Source organism: Nanorana parkeri, unplaced genomic scaffold, assembly GCF_000935625.1.
Source record: "Nanorana parkeri isolate BGI_ZX_2015 unplaced genomic scaffold, ASM93562v1 scaffold1413, whole genome shotgun sequence".
Lineage (NCBI taxonomy): Eukaryota > Metazoa > Chordata > Amphibia > Anura > Dicroglossidae > Nanorana > Nanorana parkeri.
In genome coordinates, this window is record NW_017307681.1 from 70,704 (window position 1) to 83,374 (window position 12,671).

Sequence of the window (12,671 nt, forward strand, 5' to 3'; positions counted from 1 at the left end):
CTGACATGTCAGCTGGCTGCGGGCCACATGGTACTGGATCGCGGGCCGGAGTTGGCCTGCGGACCGGTACTTGGAGACCCAAATTTCCACTCGCCCTCACTTTATTTCTACTCGCCAAATGTGAGCAGGCGAGTGGAAATTTTGAGCCCTGTATATATAAACTGTATATGTACAAGGTATATATATATATATATTAGATGCAGTATGTATTTCAGAAGTATGCACGTCATTATTGGAACTATTTTCAGAACTGTATAAAAAACAGCTTTACATTCTAATGAATGCACAAACAATAAAATATTTCTTGTGCTTGCTTAAAATAAAAGAATTGTACATCTTTTTCTTCCATCACAAACGGGTCACCTCCACCGACTCTCCAGAGCGAGGTCCAGGAGGGTTTCTGTTGCGGCGCAGACAAATAGTTCCACATCGGACAATCCTGAGGAAATGGTTTCTTAGTTTGGTTGACACATAAATTAGCAAAACGGAATGTAGGACTGGAAAAATGGTCATTAGAACAAACCACCATAGAGAGAACAAAAATCCCATGTTTATTGGAGATACATTTCCTAACATATAAAAGGCCCAGCCCAGGAAAGAGACAACTGTATACTTCATGGTCCTAAGGTAGGCGTCTGTACTGCTCGTCACATTCCCACGAATCTTCATCCTTCTCAGGTGAAAACCGAGCAAAATAATGAGAAGGAGCGAAGCTACAAAGGTCATTAGAAGAGGGAGAACAGTCCACACTGTATAAACATGTGATATTATCTCTTCCTGTCTGTAGGATAAAGTGGCGTTTTGTGTTGAAATCGTAGAATACGTCATAGATACAGCAACATAATACATGGATGAGTATACTACAGACATCAGCACAGAGGCAATGATCAGGTGGACGACTCTTCTGGATATGAAGGCCTTCAGACGTAAAAAGAGGATGTTGTGAAAGGTGGAGATCTTGAAGTAGAAGAAGATGGAGAGCAGGGTGGATAACCAGATATCGGCAAAAGCTGATGTCCTTGCAGTTAAATCATTCAAGATATTAATTAGTTTAGGGAGCCTTGAAAAATAAAACAATAAAACTATATACATCAGGTAAGTGGTGTGAAGGAAGATCCGTGATATCCCAATAGAGGTGATGATTTGGTCAGCACCTGTTATTGATCTTCCCTTCATCCAGTCAATGACATTAACAACCACAATAAATGATTGTATCAGCAGACCTGCCAATGAGAATGTTACAAAACAGCCAAATGGAATCAGATATTGTGTTAAATCTATCAGATCATAGCCTTCCTCTGTAGAATTTGCCATCTTTGTCATCAATGTACATGAGCCGTCTCTCTGTCATATCAAATGATACAAATACACTATATTTACTGATAGAAATGGACTGATTTGAATTTCAAATGCAAATATAATGTAAATACATTGTCTGTGTCGATCTTTACACAAATGAAGGAGATGAGAGTAAATGTGACACTGTCCATGCTTTTAGATACCAGATAGCTGTATCGTCTAGGGCAGGGGTGGCAAACACAAGGCCCGCGGGCCGAATCCGGCCCGCCGGACCTTGTAATGTGGCCCGCACAGCCTGTCTGTCTAATGTCGTCAGGCGGGCGAGCGAGCAAGAGGAGAAGAGGGAGTCACTCATTTCATGGACTGACAAGGAACATGCTGATAGTCAAAGGGATCAGAGTGATAGAGAGATGAGCCTATCTGTCGGCTTTGCTGCTGATCTGTCCCTTGTAGTCCTACAAACAGGTAGTCTTGCCCCACCTTATGACCGCACAGGACTGAGAGCTAGACATGTGCACCGGCAAAAAAATTAGTTTTGTTTCGATTTTATTTGGATTTTCCGTTATTTTGTTTTTCGGGATTCGGGTCCGAAAGTTAATTCATTTGGAGATTCGGACGAAATTCGTTAGCGGTAGTTTGAACTGGATGTCTGGATGGATTTTCGTTGCAGCAAAGTGACATTAGACAAAAAAAAAAAGTATTTTTCCCCCAATCCCTATTTCTGTTACGCCTGCATATGCAGTGATACCTAACATGTGTGGCGCAATAATCATTTTTTGTACTTTGGCGTACCTGATGCATGTTTGTGTTAGAATGTGTGTGTACGAGGGACAGGGAAGTTTAAATTTTTTGAGGGTGGTTTTACTTTTATTTTATTTTGTAAGCATAATTTTTCTTTACTGAACTTTAATTGTTATCACATAGGGGTTCACAAACACACTATGTGATAACATTTTACTGGTGACAGGTTCTCTTTAAAGAGACTGTAGCGCTCACCCCCGATGGAGCCGCTAAATATGAACTCGGGTTCTCCTACCTGTTTTTGCCAGCCACCGGACCCTTTCTCAGCTCCAGCAACACCGGCACTCCAGGACAGAACAGGCTCAAGTCATGGGGTCTTTTTAGCATTTATTGTAAAGTATCGACTAGGAGGGAGGGTTTGGGATTGTAGGATACTGATCAGCGCTGACTGGAGGAACGGCCAGGGAAGGGGGCGGCCACAGCTGGCTCTGCCTTTAGACAGAGCCAGCTGTCACTCACACAGCAGGGTGGATCTTTACAGTGTTGTCAGGATCCGTCCCGGCTGCGGCGGTCTCAGTATCTCGCGAGCTGTAACTCGCGATATACTGAGCTTTGGAAAACAAATGTCAAACGCACTCATCAATTTGTCACCAGCTCTCTATACCGTGAGCTGCAGCTTGCGGTATACTGAGACGCCGCAGCTGGAACGGATCCCGACAATACTGTCTGGATCCACCCAGCTGTGGGATTGACAGCTGGCTCTGCCTATCCAGAGGCAGAGCCAGCTGTACCCACCCCCTCCCCCGTAGAAAAGCCCTGACCCCATAGTTCTCCTTTAAGATCCTGCAGGAGACGGTCTAAAAGTTTGTTTTTTTGGTGCTGAGACAGTCTTTTCGTAGACAGAGAATTTCACTCTAAGCAATATATCTCATGTCAATATGGTACACCTGGGAACATTGATTATCTATGTATAGATGAAAAGCAAGAGTCAGAGATAATGTAGTCAACTTATTAAGCCTGAATAGTGCAATGGTTGTCTGCGAGCCAACAAGACCAGTTAGAGTTGACTTTATCCCAACCACAGTTTGCCTTTGAAAAAGAAAGAAAGGGGGTGTTGAGTGTGGGAATCACTGAAGTTAACAAGGGAGATTCAGCATTCTTCCATACCCGAGTAATGTATAATAAAGCCCAGGGGTAGCCAAACTCCATCCCTCCAGCTTTAGTGAAACTACAAATCCCATGATGCACCCCTCTCCGGGAATCATGTCTGTGGCTGTGAGAATCTTGCAATGCCTCATGGGATTTGTAGTTCCACCCCAGCTGGAGGGCCAGAGTTGGGTTACCCTTGGTCTATCCGCTATGAGAACATGTGTTAAGAATGTTCAGGTCCTGTGCAGCCAGAAGGTGATTCCACCTCCTATGAATGCTAGGGCAGGGTCTGGAGTAGTTGGCACACAAGTAACCAAGGATGTGAATTTGAAAGCCTAAGACCAGAACAAATATTTTACCACATTCCCACCAGACGGGACACAATGAGCAAATGCCTCTTTTTTTTTAAGTCACAAACGGGTCACCTCAATTTGATCTCTCGAGTCCGGTTCAGATGCTTTGTTCCAAAGCAAGCAGCCCGTTACCCAACGCAGGATCCTGAAGAATTCATTCCTTAGCTTGGTAGTTGCATAAATTAAGGAAACCGAATGTAGAACCGGAAAAAAGTTCCACAAAGCGTACATCCACAAAACGCCAAATAATTTGATACCATATCGTTCAGTTATATTCACTACACAATTTAGCACACAGGTCAGGAAAGACAGAGCTGAAAACATGATCATCTTATGGTAGGTGCCTGTGCTGCTCATAACGTTTCCATGATTCTTCATCTGTCTAATGTGGAAGCCCAGGGAAAGAACAAGGAGGACCGTAGATGCAAAGAACATCAGAACTGGAAAAATATTCCACCAGGAATTAGTGGAGAATACGACCTGGAAATGAAGGTTGTCGTTTATAATTTCAGAGTAAGACAAGTTCTTGTTTATTGCATATGATATTCACAAAAGCAACGTAAAAGCGTACCCGGATCCCAAGAGCACGGAAGCAATAATAAGACAAAGGACTCTCTGAGATATGATGGTCTTCAGATGCAAGAAGAAGACGTTGTTAAAAGTGGTGATACTGAAGCAGAAGAGGGCGGAGAGGAGAGCCGATAACCAGACGCTGGAGAAACCCGACGTTATCCCGGTGAATAAATTCAACAGCAAAAATGTTGCACCCAACCCTGCAGAGCAATTATACGAAAGGAAGTGTAATGGGGTGGACACAAGAAGGATGATTCTTATTATCCCGAGAGAGGTGATGATTTGGTCGACGGCCGTCATTGACCTTCCTTTCAGCCAGTCAATGACATGCACAGCCACAATAAATGCTTGCAGTGATAGTCCGACCAACAAGACCATTCCAGTCGTGGCAAGGGAAAACCAAGATTGTACTGTGTAGGGAAAAACGCATTCTTCTTCTGTAGAATTGGCCATGTCTCCTATCGCTTTTCTTTCCTGTCTTTTATCAAAATGACAGAAATATCCAATTTTTATCAAGTGAAGATTGCTAAACTAAATATAAGATGCAAATGGTAAAGTGAAACATCGCCCTGATGGATCGTCATTCAAATAGAGAAGATGTGAACAGATTTGACTAGGTATCTATGACATGGATGTTGTCATAAGGCACCATTACATCTCCCGGGGTTGTATGCCGGTCATCTTGTTTGCTGCAGGCATCAAGTTTAAAGAGAAACTGTGATTTATTTTAGTGATTATTCAGGTAAAACTAAGGTGGACTCGGAAACTAAAATCTAATATATAATAATAATAATTGGTGATATTTTAAAAGTGCAACTGAAACCAAAACTTGTTTTTAGTTTTGGATAGGGTGGAGAGGAATTAGATCCCCTGTATGTGTTACTGAAAGTGAAAGAAAACCCCAAATTTTGGGTGGTCTTCAGAACATGAATTGGAGAGTGGGTACCACATACCTGATGGCGGCATCCCTTGCACCTCCTGTCCAGCAATTCCTCTGGAGTTGAGACAGGGTAAGCAGGAGCTTGGAGAGGCATGAGTGCCTGTAGCTGGCATAGATGAAGCAGGGTCAGAGGTAAGCTGAAGGCCAAGCACAGCCAGGCCACGTAGGTACACAGGGAGTAAGCCAGGAACAAAGTAGTGAAGCAAGCCAAGGTCAAACGTAGAGTTCAGTGAGGGGGAGTGCTTGTAATGACTGCGGATGGCATCGCCAGACAATGATAGAAGATTAATGTCACCAGCACACCAAGAGTAATGAAGTCCAAAGTGATCGTTTATTTAAAACGTCACATCGTCAGAACAAGTTCTGATGACATGACGTTTAAATAAACGATCACTTTGGACTTCATTACTCTTGGTGTGCTGGTGACATTCATCTACTAGCAAGCCAAGGCCAAGCACAGCTGGGCAGAGAAGGTACAAAAAAACAACCAGCAGGCGTAGTCAAGATACAAAGCTGGAGTCAGAAGCCATGGGATCGATATGTTGCAGAGTCAAAACAAGGCGGGTCAAATCACAGGAGAAGTGCACAGAAAGCAGAAACTGATGACCACTCAGGAACTTTTCTTGATGAAACTCTGATTCCTTGATTAAATACCTAATTATGCTAATGAATCTGTGCATTACCCACGTAATCCCAGGCCCAAATGTGTAGGCCTATCAACGTGAGCAATGTCTATGCACATTTGTTACAACTCGGGATCAGAGCGCCACTGTCCAGTCATCTTCCCCTATTAATGTACCAGACCCACCATCACGGTTGTTACTCTCCTCTTTTGACCCGGTCACCACAGAGGAGGTTACAAAGCTCCTCTCTGACACCCACCTCACCACTTGCCCCCTAGACCCTGTTCCCTCACCACTACTTCCACCACTACTACAATCACCCTCTTGCTCTATCCTAGACTCTCTTACTCGCATTTTCAATCTTTCACCCTCTACTGGAATCTTTCCCTCCCCTCTAAAACATGCGCTGGTCACCTCAATCCCCAAACAACCCTCACTGGACCCTACCAACCTCAATAATTTCAGATCAATCTCCTTACCCCCATTTACCTCCAAACTACTAGAACGCCTTATCTACAACCGTCTGAGTCGCCACCTCGCTAATAACAACCTTTTGGACCGTATACTCCACTGTAACCGCCCTCCTAAAACTCACTGATGACTTACTAACAGCTAAAAACAACAGCCACTACATCTTACTCTTGCTATTAGATCTTTCTGCTGCTTTGACACTGTTAACCACCTGCTCCTCCTCAAAAAACTCCACTCGCTTGGCCTACAAGACTCTGCTCTCTCACGGTTCTCCACCTACTTAGCTATGCGCTCCTTTAGTGTCACCTACAAATCTAACTTCTCCCTTCCTCTTTCTGTAGGGGCCCCCCAAGGCTCTGTCCTTGGACCCCTTCTCTTCTCTATCTACACTTCCTTCCTTGGTCAGTTAATAATCTCACATGGCTTCCAGTACCATCTCTATGCTGATGACACTCAAATCTATCTTCTACTCCACAACTCTCCCCCTCAGTGTCCTCTCGTGTCACTAATCTACTAACTGACATATCAGACTGGATTTCACATCACTTAAAACTCAATCTTTCAAAAACTGAGCTCATGATATTTCCTCCCCCCCCCCGTGCACCTTCCCCCAACTTTTCCCTTGAGATTGATAACAAGGCTTCCACTTGCCCAAAATAAATATTCAAAATATTAACAACCGCGTACAAAGCCATCCACAACTCCGCCCCCGAATATATCTGAAACCTTGTCTCAAAATATCACCCTAACCGTCCCCTCCGCTCCTCCCAAGACCTCCTGCTTTCCAGCTCCCTCGTCAACTCCTCCCATAAAAGGGTTCGGTCAGTCTGACGGAACCCCAATACACTCGATGGGGGACCGTTCCACATCATGTGCGATGGGGGACCGTTCCATCAGTGCGATGGGGGACGATGGGGGACCGTTCCACATCATGTACCCGTCCTAAAAGTGTTACCTGGATGAAGACCAATGAGGGCCCGGAGGGTTTAGCTAGAGTATATGGTAATCAGATATCAATTCAAAGTGGAGGCGTGAGGTGAGTTGTAGTTCCTCTGAAGGAGTAGCAGAATGGTGTTAGCTTACAACCACCTCCACTCCTCTGTAACCACTGGTATGTAGAGTTAGCCAGTAGCATTCACTATTTTACTTTGGAAAGATTACAGTGTAGTCTCTATGGAAGATTGTGCGAAGCTGAGTAAGATATGCAATCCCGTAACCACTATAATATAGCATGTACAATCTGTACTAACGGACACACTTCATCAATAGCACTATAGCGGAGTATGGTTCGAAGCGGCTACTAATAGGAGGGGGAAGAACCCCTAGTACTTGCGGTTCTGGTGTGGAGTGAGCGAAGGTGGATCAGGTGGTATCCCGGTATGGCAGAGGTGAGCTTCAGTGGATGGTCAGTAGCTGAGTCCCGGTATGCAGGCTGAACCCTCTCTCTAAGGCTAAGGCGGTCTGTGGCACTGTTTCCCCCAGAGTCAGTCGCTCGACGTTCCATAGCGATATAATGCCGAGTGACCGACTCACCTGTGATTACGAGGAAGCGCCACGCCCCGTGGGAGGAGCCGGCCGTGACGTCACAGACACGGCGCTGGCCAGCGGCGACGGCGCTCCTGTCCGGGTAAATCTATGACAATTGTAAGCCCTCAGGGGCGGGGCCCTCCTTACCGTCTTGTCTTGAATTGTATTGTGATTGTAATGTCTTCCTTATATTGTAAAGCGCTGCACAAACTGTTGGCGCTATATAAATCCTGTATAGTAATAATAATTTGTCCTGGCATAGTTGCTGTGCACATGCAGGTCTTTGAGTACGGCCGAGAGGGCCGGAATTGTAATTTCGGGTGCCTGTTGGCATGAATGGAAATGTGAGCCTGAGCCGGCGACCTTCCTTCCTGCAGGACCTGCCAGCTTTCACATATGCAGAGAAGGAACCCAGCATCGCGTAAGGCTGCTCTAAATGTCTGTCCACATCAGACAGGCATTTTACAAGGCAGCCTTATGCAGCTCCAGGACCCTTCCCCTGCGACGTTTGGTCTCGGAGCAGGAGGGTGCACTTTTTGCAGAATGCACCTTCCTCGCTATTGCTGTTGTTGAATCATAAACACAACACTGCGAATTAGGCAGAGTAGGTACCTGCACGGTGCCCCTCTATGGAGGGAGCCTGTAGGCAGGTGCCTACTCTGCCTAATGGTAAATCCGGGCCCTGACGGCCACACAGCTGATTTTCCTGACAGTGGGCAGCAATGTGGCATATGAGTTTTAATCTAGACAAATGTAAAGTCATGCACTTGGTAACTAAGAGCATGCCTGCAGAGAGGGGTTTCATTGGGGAAATCTGAAATGGAGAAAGATTTGGACCACAGGCTCAGCAATAGCATGCAATGCCAAGTTGCAGCTATCAAAGGGAGTAGAATACTAACTTGTATTAGAAGAGAGAATTATTCAAGGAATAAAAACATAATTCTACTACTTTATAAAACACTGGTAGGGCCACATCTGGGGTACATGGTACAGTTTTGGTCACTTATCCATAGGCAGGATGTCCAAGATCTAGAGAAGGTCCAGAGAAGAGGGCCTAAATTAACCACTTGAGGCCCGCGGTGTTAAACCCCCTTCCTGTCCAGCCAATTTCCAGTACAGTGGTACCTCGGTTCACAAACTTAATTCGTTCTGTGATTCTGGTGGCGAACCGATTTGGTCGTGAATCAAACTGTGATCAGACCGCGATCTCGACTAGAGGAAGCCACGACCATGTGTCAGAGCAGGGAAGATGGCTGCGGTTGTGTTCGTCACCTGAAGAGGAGTTCGTGAACGGAAGCAACATTTTGCCAAACTTCCTGTTCCAGCACAAGGGGCGAAGGGGGTTCTTCACAGTTAGAGCAGTTAGGATCTTGAATTCACTGCCACAGGCATTGATTTCAGCTAAGAGAAACTTTTGGACGATTTCCTAAGGGACCGTAATATACAGGGGTACAGATCAAACATGTCAAGCCTTAAAATTTAGCGCGCGCCCGCGAAAGCTCAAAAAACTACAATACCCAAAATTGGCCATAGGCGACGCTTTAAAAGCTTTTACCGCTCATCACTTTAGTGTTATCAGTGATTTTACCTTTGTTTTTGTTTTTTGTGCACAATTGCACATGCGGAATCGTGGCGAAAAACTGCACGATTTGCTGGGCGGGATTGGGGTGCGCTTAGAAATGAATGGCACCGCAAGCGTGATCAGCAGTTGTGCGCGATTTCATGATGGCCCAGGTGTGAACCCGGCCTAAATCAGATGTGCTGACCCACGCACTCTCTGTGGGGTTCAGGAATGGAATTATAAAATTCTTATACAATGGTATTACTGCCCAGCTAGGTCACATGTCATACATCCTCTTGTCCCTGATATCTGTTGGTGATGCAAGGTCCATTCAGCCATTCAGGTACAATGTTACATGTGTGGTGGTCTTGTCCAGAAATAATATCTTTCTGGTCCTCCATCTTTGATACGTATGATCACCTTCTTTCTCACTGTAATAATCGTTCCCCCTCATTTTTTTCTTATAACAGTTATGGCCGTTATACTGAGGCACTGGAAGTTGACCACCTCTCTGTCCTTGAAAGAGTCGGTGAATGAAATACAGTTCATAGGTCATATAAAAGAACGTATCGCTATCTTGTATGAACGTCAACGTTCACTATAGCCCGTACAGCTCCCAAAGTTGGCCGAGCGGCTCAGTCGAGCCGAAGGCATATGCTGCGGCTTGACTGAGCCTGAGGGGAAAGCCGAAGCTGGCCGAACGGCCGGCCGACAGCCTGCTACTGTCAGCTGGGCGGAGCCAGCCGTCATCTCACGGCAGGCTCCGGGAACTTGCAGAGACAGATCAGTGTCCCTGGTTACCAGGAAACCAGGGACGCTGATCTGTCATTACCAGACATCCCAACTCTGCCAGGCCATCTGGGAGTCTCCCTCTATTAGATAACGGCTCCCAGCCGCCCGGGAGAGAAACACTGAGTAAACCTTTCCGGGAGAAAGTGTCCCGGAAACTCCCAAGTGTCCCGGAGACTCCCAGATCGCCTGGCAGAGTTGGGATGTCTGGTAATGACAGCTCTGTTGTTTCTTTTTTTTTTTTTCTGACATCGGAACCGTAGGCCGCCGTCAGTCAAAAATAAAAACAGCATACGATTGCATAGCTACATTCCTATTGGCTATTTCACTTTGCAATGGCCAATAGCAAACTAGCTATTGCACCCGCCCACTGCTGCTGTCAATCAGCAGAGGAGACCTGAAGATCTTCATCAGGTCCTCTTCTAGTGATTGACAGCAGCAGAGGACGGGTGCAATAGCCAGCTTGCTATCGGATATTGCAAATTGAAATAGCCAATAGGAATCTAGCTATGCATTCCTATGCTGTTTTTTTTTGTTCTTTTTTTTTTTTATTCTGACGGCAACAGCTGTCAGAATACAAAAAAAAACAAAAACGCGCAGATAGCAAAGAAGCTATTGCTTCCTCTGCTATCTGCCATCATTTCAGGGGGGTGCACTCCCCCCCTGCATTACAATTAGAGCTTAACGGAGCCGGAGGTGATATGAAAGCCGACTCCGCTGAGCTCTCACGATACTGACAGTTCAGCGTCCCCTGGTTACTCGGTAACCAGGGGACGCTGATCTGTCAGTACCATGAGAACTCAGATGTTGAATCAGCCGAGTCGAACTCCTTCTTCACTTCCGAACCCGAACCCAGCCGCAGCCAGCCCATGTACGGCTGATTTCAGTCGGTGTACGGATGAAATCAGCCGCACAAGCCTGAAGTGACTAGCCCAACAGCGTTCAGCTCACTTCACTTCGGGTCGGTTATTCACACGGCTGCCCTCGCCAGCTTTGTGAATAACCCCCATAATCTTTAAAAAATTAATTCATACACAATGTATGAGATACAACCAAAAAATAAATAAAACTACCCAAAATTCCAACAGCAAAGAAGCAAAAAAAGGAAATGACTCTCTGAGATATAATGGTCATAACTCTTAAAGGGGTTCTAAAGCCTCCGGTTTTTTGGCCTATATCTACTGCTAGCAAGCAGTAGATATAGGCAAAAAGTATTTTTTTTAAACAAAACGTTTTAACCTCGTTATCGCTGGCCGCTATCGTGCGGCCGCAAAGGATCTTGGGGCGGGCGCATGCGCAGTTCGGATTCTCGACCGGGAGACGAGCAGAGACTCAAGGTAAGTCTATGGACGCGTGCACCCGCATGCGGACACCGCGGAATCAGAAGTGCCAGCAAGCAGAGTGGAGTCATCGCTGGATTGGAGAGCCGTCGCACCGCTGGAGGGACAGATGAAAACATGAGGAAAGAAGAAGAAGATCGGATTAAGAGACATCATTTAAGGTAGGTGCTGACATTAAAGTGACATTAAACCCTCAGATTTTTTTAACATAAAACAATACTGTAATGTGCGCCTTACTGTAATCCATGGTAGTTTCCCTTCTCTTTGCTGCTCTTCCTTTTAAATCTGTATCTGTTCTCATGCTGGGGGAGAACTTCTGTTTTGCAGCAGACTGCCTTGTCTCTGGAATGGATACATGGTGTATGTGTGTATGTTTGCAACCTGAGCCAGCACAACAGGAAGAGGCACTCAGCTGCATAGCGAAGTTCTCCCCCAGCATGAGAAGAGATAAGGATTTAAAAGGAAGAGCAGCAAAGAGAAGGGAAACTACCATGGATTACAGTAAGGCGCACATTACAGTATTGGTTTATGTAAAAAAATCTGAGGGTTTAATGTCACTTTAACATGGGGGGGGGGGGGGGGGGAAACATTTTTTATCCTTTAATGTCACTTTAAAAGCAAATATATGAATGGAATTGTACTGGACAAGACATAAGGCAAAAGATCCGACTCCTTGATGTCCCATAGAAGTGATAATTTGGTTGACAGTTATCACTTCTCTTCCCTTATATTCCAGTTGTTGCAACTGAAGCCCAAAATTATACAGTTTAGAGAAGAAAACATAGTTACATAGTTATATGGTTAGTCAGGTTGGAAAAAGATAAGTCAATCGAGTTCAACCAAAACATTGACTGGAGAATTGGCCATCTCTCTGGTTTCTCCGTCATCATCAAAACAGAGACGTATCCGGTGTTTACTGAGAGAACATCACTCAGTAAATAAAAGAACAGCCAAATGAATGATGCAAATGGTAATGTAAAACATTTTCCAGATCGATCTTCATCCAAATAAAGAAGATGTGAGTAAATTTGCCTACGTATCTATCTCATGGATGTTGCCATAGGGTACCATTACATTTCTCTGTGTTGAACGTCTGTCATGTTTATTGCAAGCATCCAAATTAAAGGGAAAGCATGAAAAAGTGTTGATCTTCTGGTTCCTCCAAACCTTGCACCTATTGCTCCTGGTGACCTTATTGTCGCTGCAGGATTTCTTAGTAATGTGGAGGTTGGATGCAGCGGTGTATTTAACTTTTGTGCTGCCCCTGTCGGGCTCTCCGTCCATGACCGAGTGCTCAACTTTTCA

The 12,671-nt window shown here is 45.3% G+C and overlaps 1 protein-coding gene across 1 annotated transcript; it reads right to left on the reverse strand.

Moving 5' to 3' along the window:
- Positions 1–348: 348 nt before the first annotated feature.
- LOC108798129 (taste receptor type 2 member 125-like) lies at positions 349–1,314 on the reverse strand. The gene has a single exon (XM_018569853.1). It carries the CDS (start codon positions 1,312–1,314, stop codon positions 349–351), a length of 966 nt encoding a protein of 321 aa, XP_018425355.1.
- Between the last annotated feature and the right edge of the window lie 11,357 nt (positions 1,315–12,671).

Bases quoted from the DNA above. Each gene is read 5' to 3' on its own strand.
- LOC108798129 (XM_018569853.1), bottom strand. From the start codon at position 1,314: ATGGCAAATTCTACAGAGGAAGGCTATGATCTGATAGATTTAACACAA.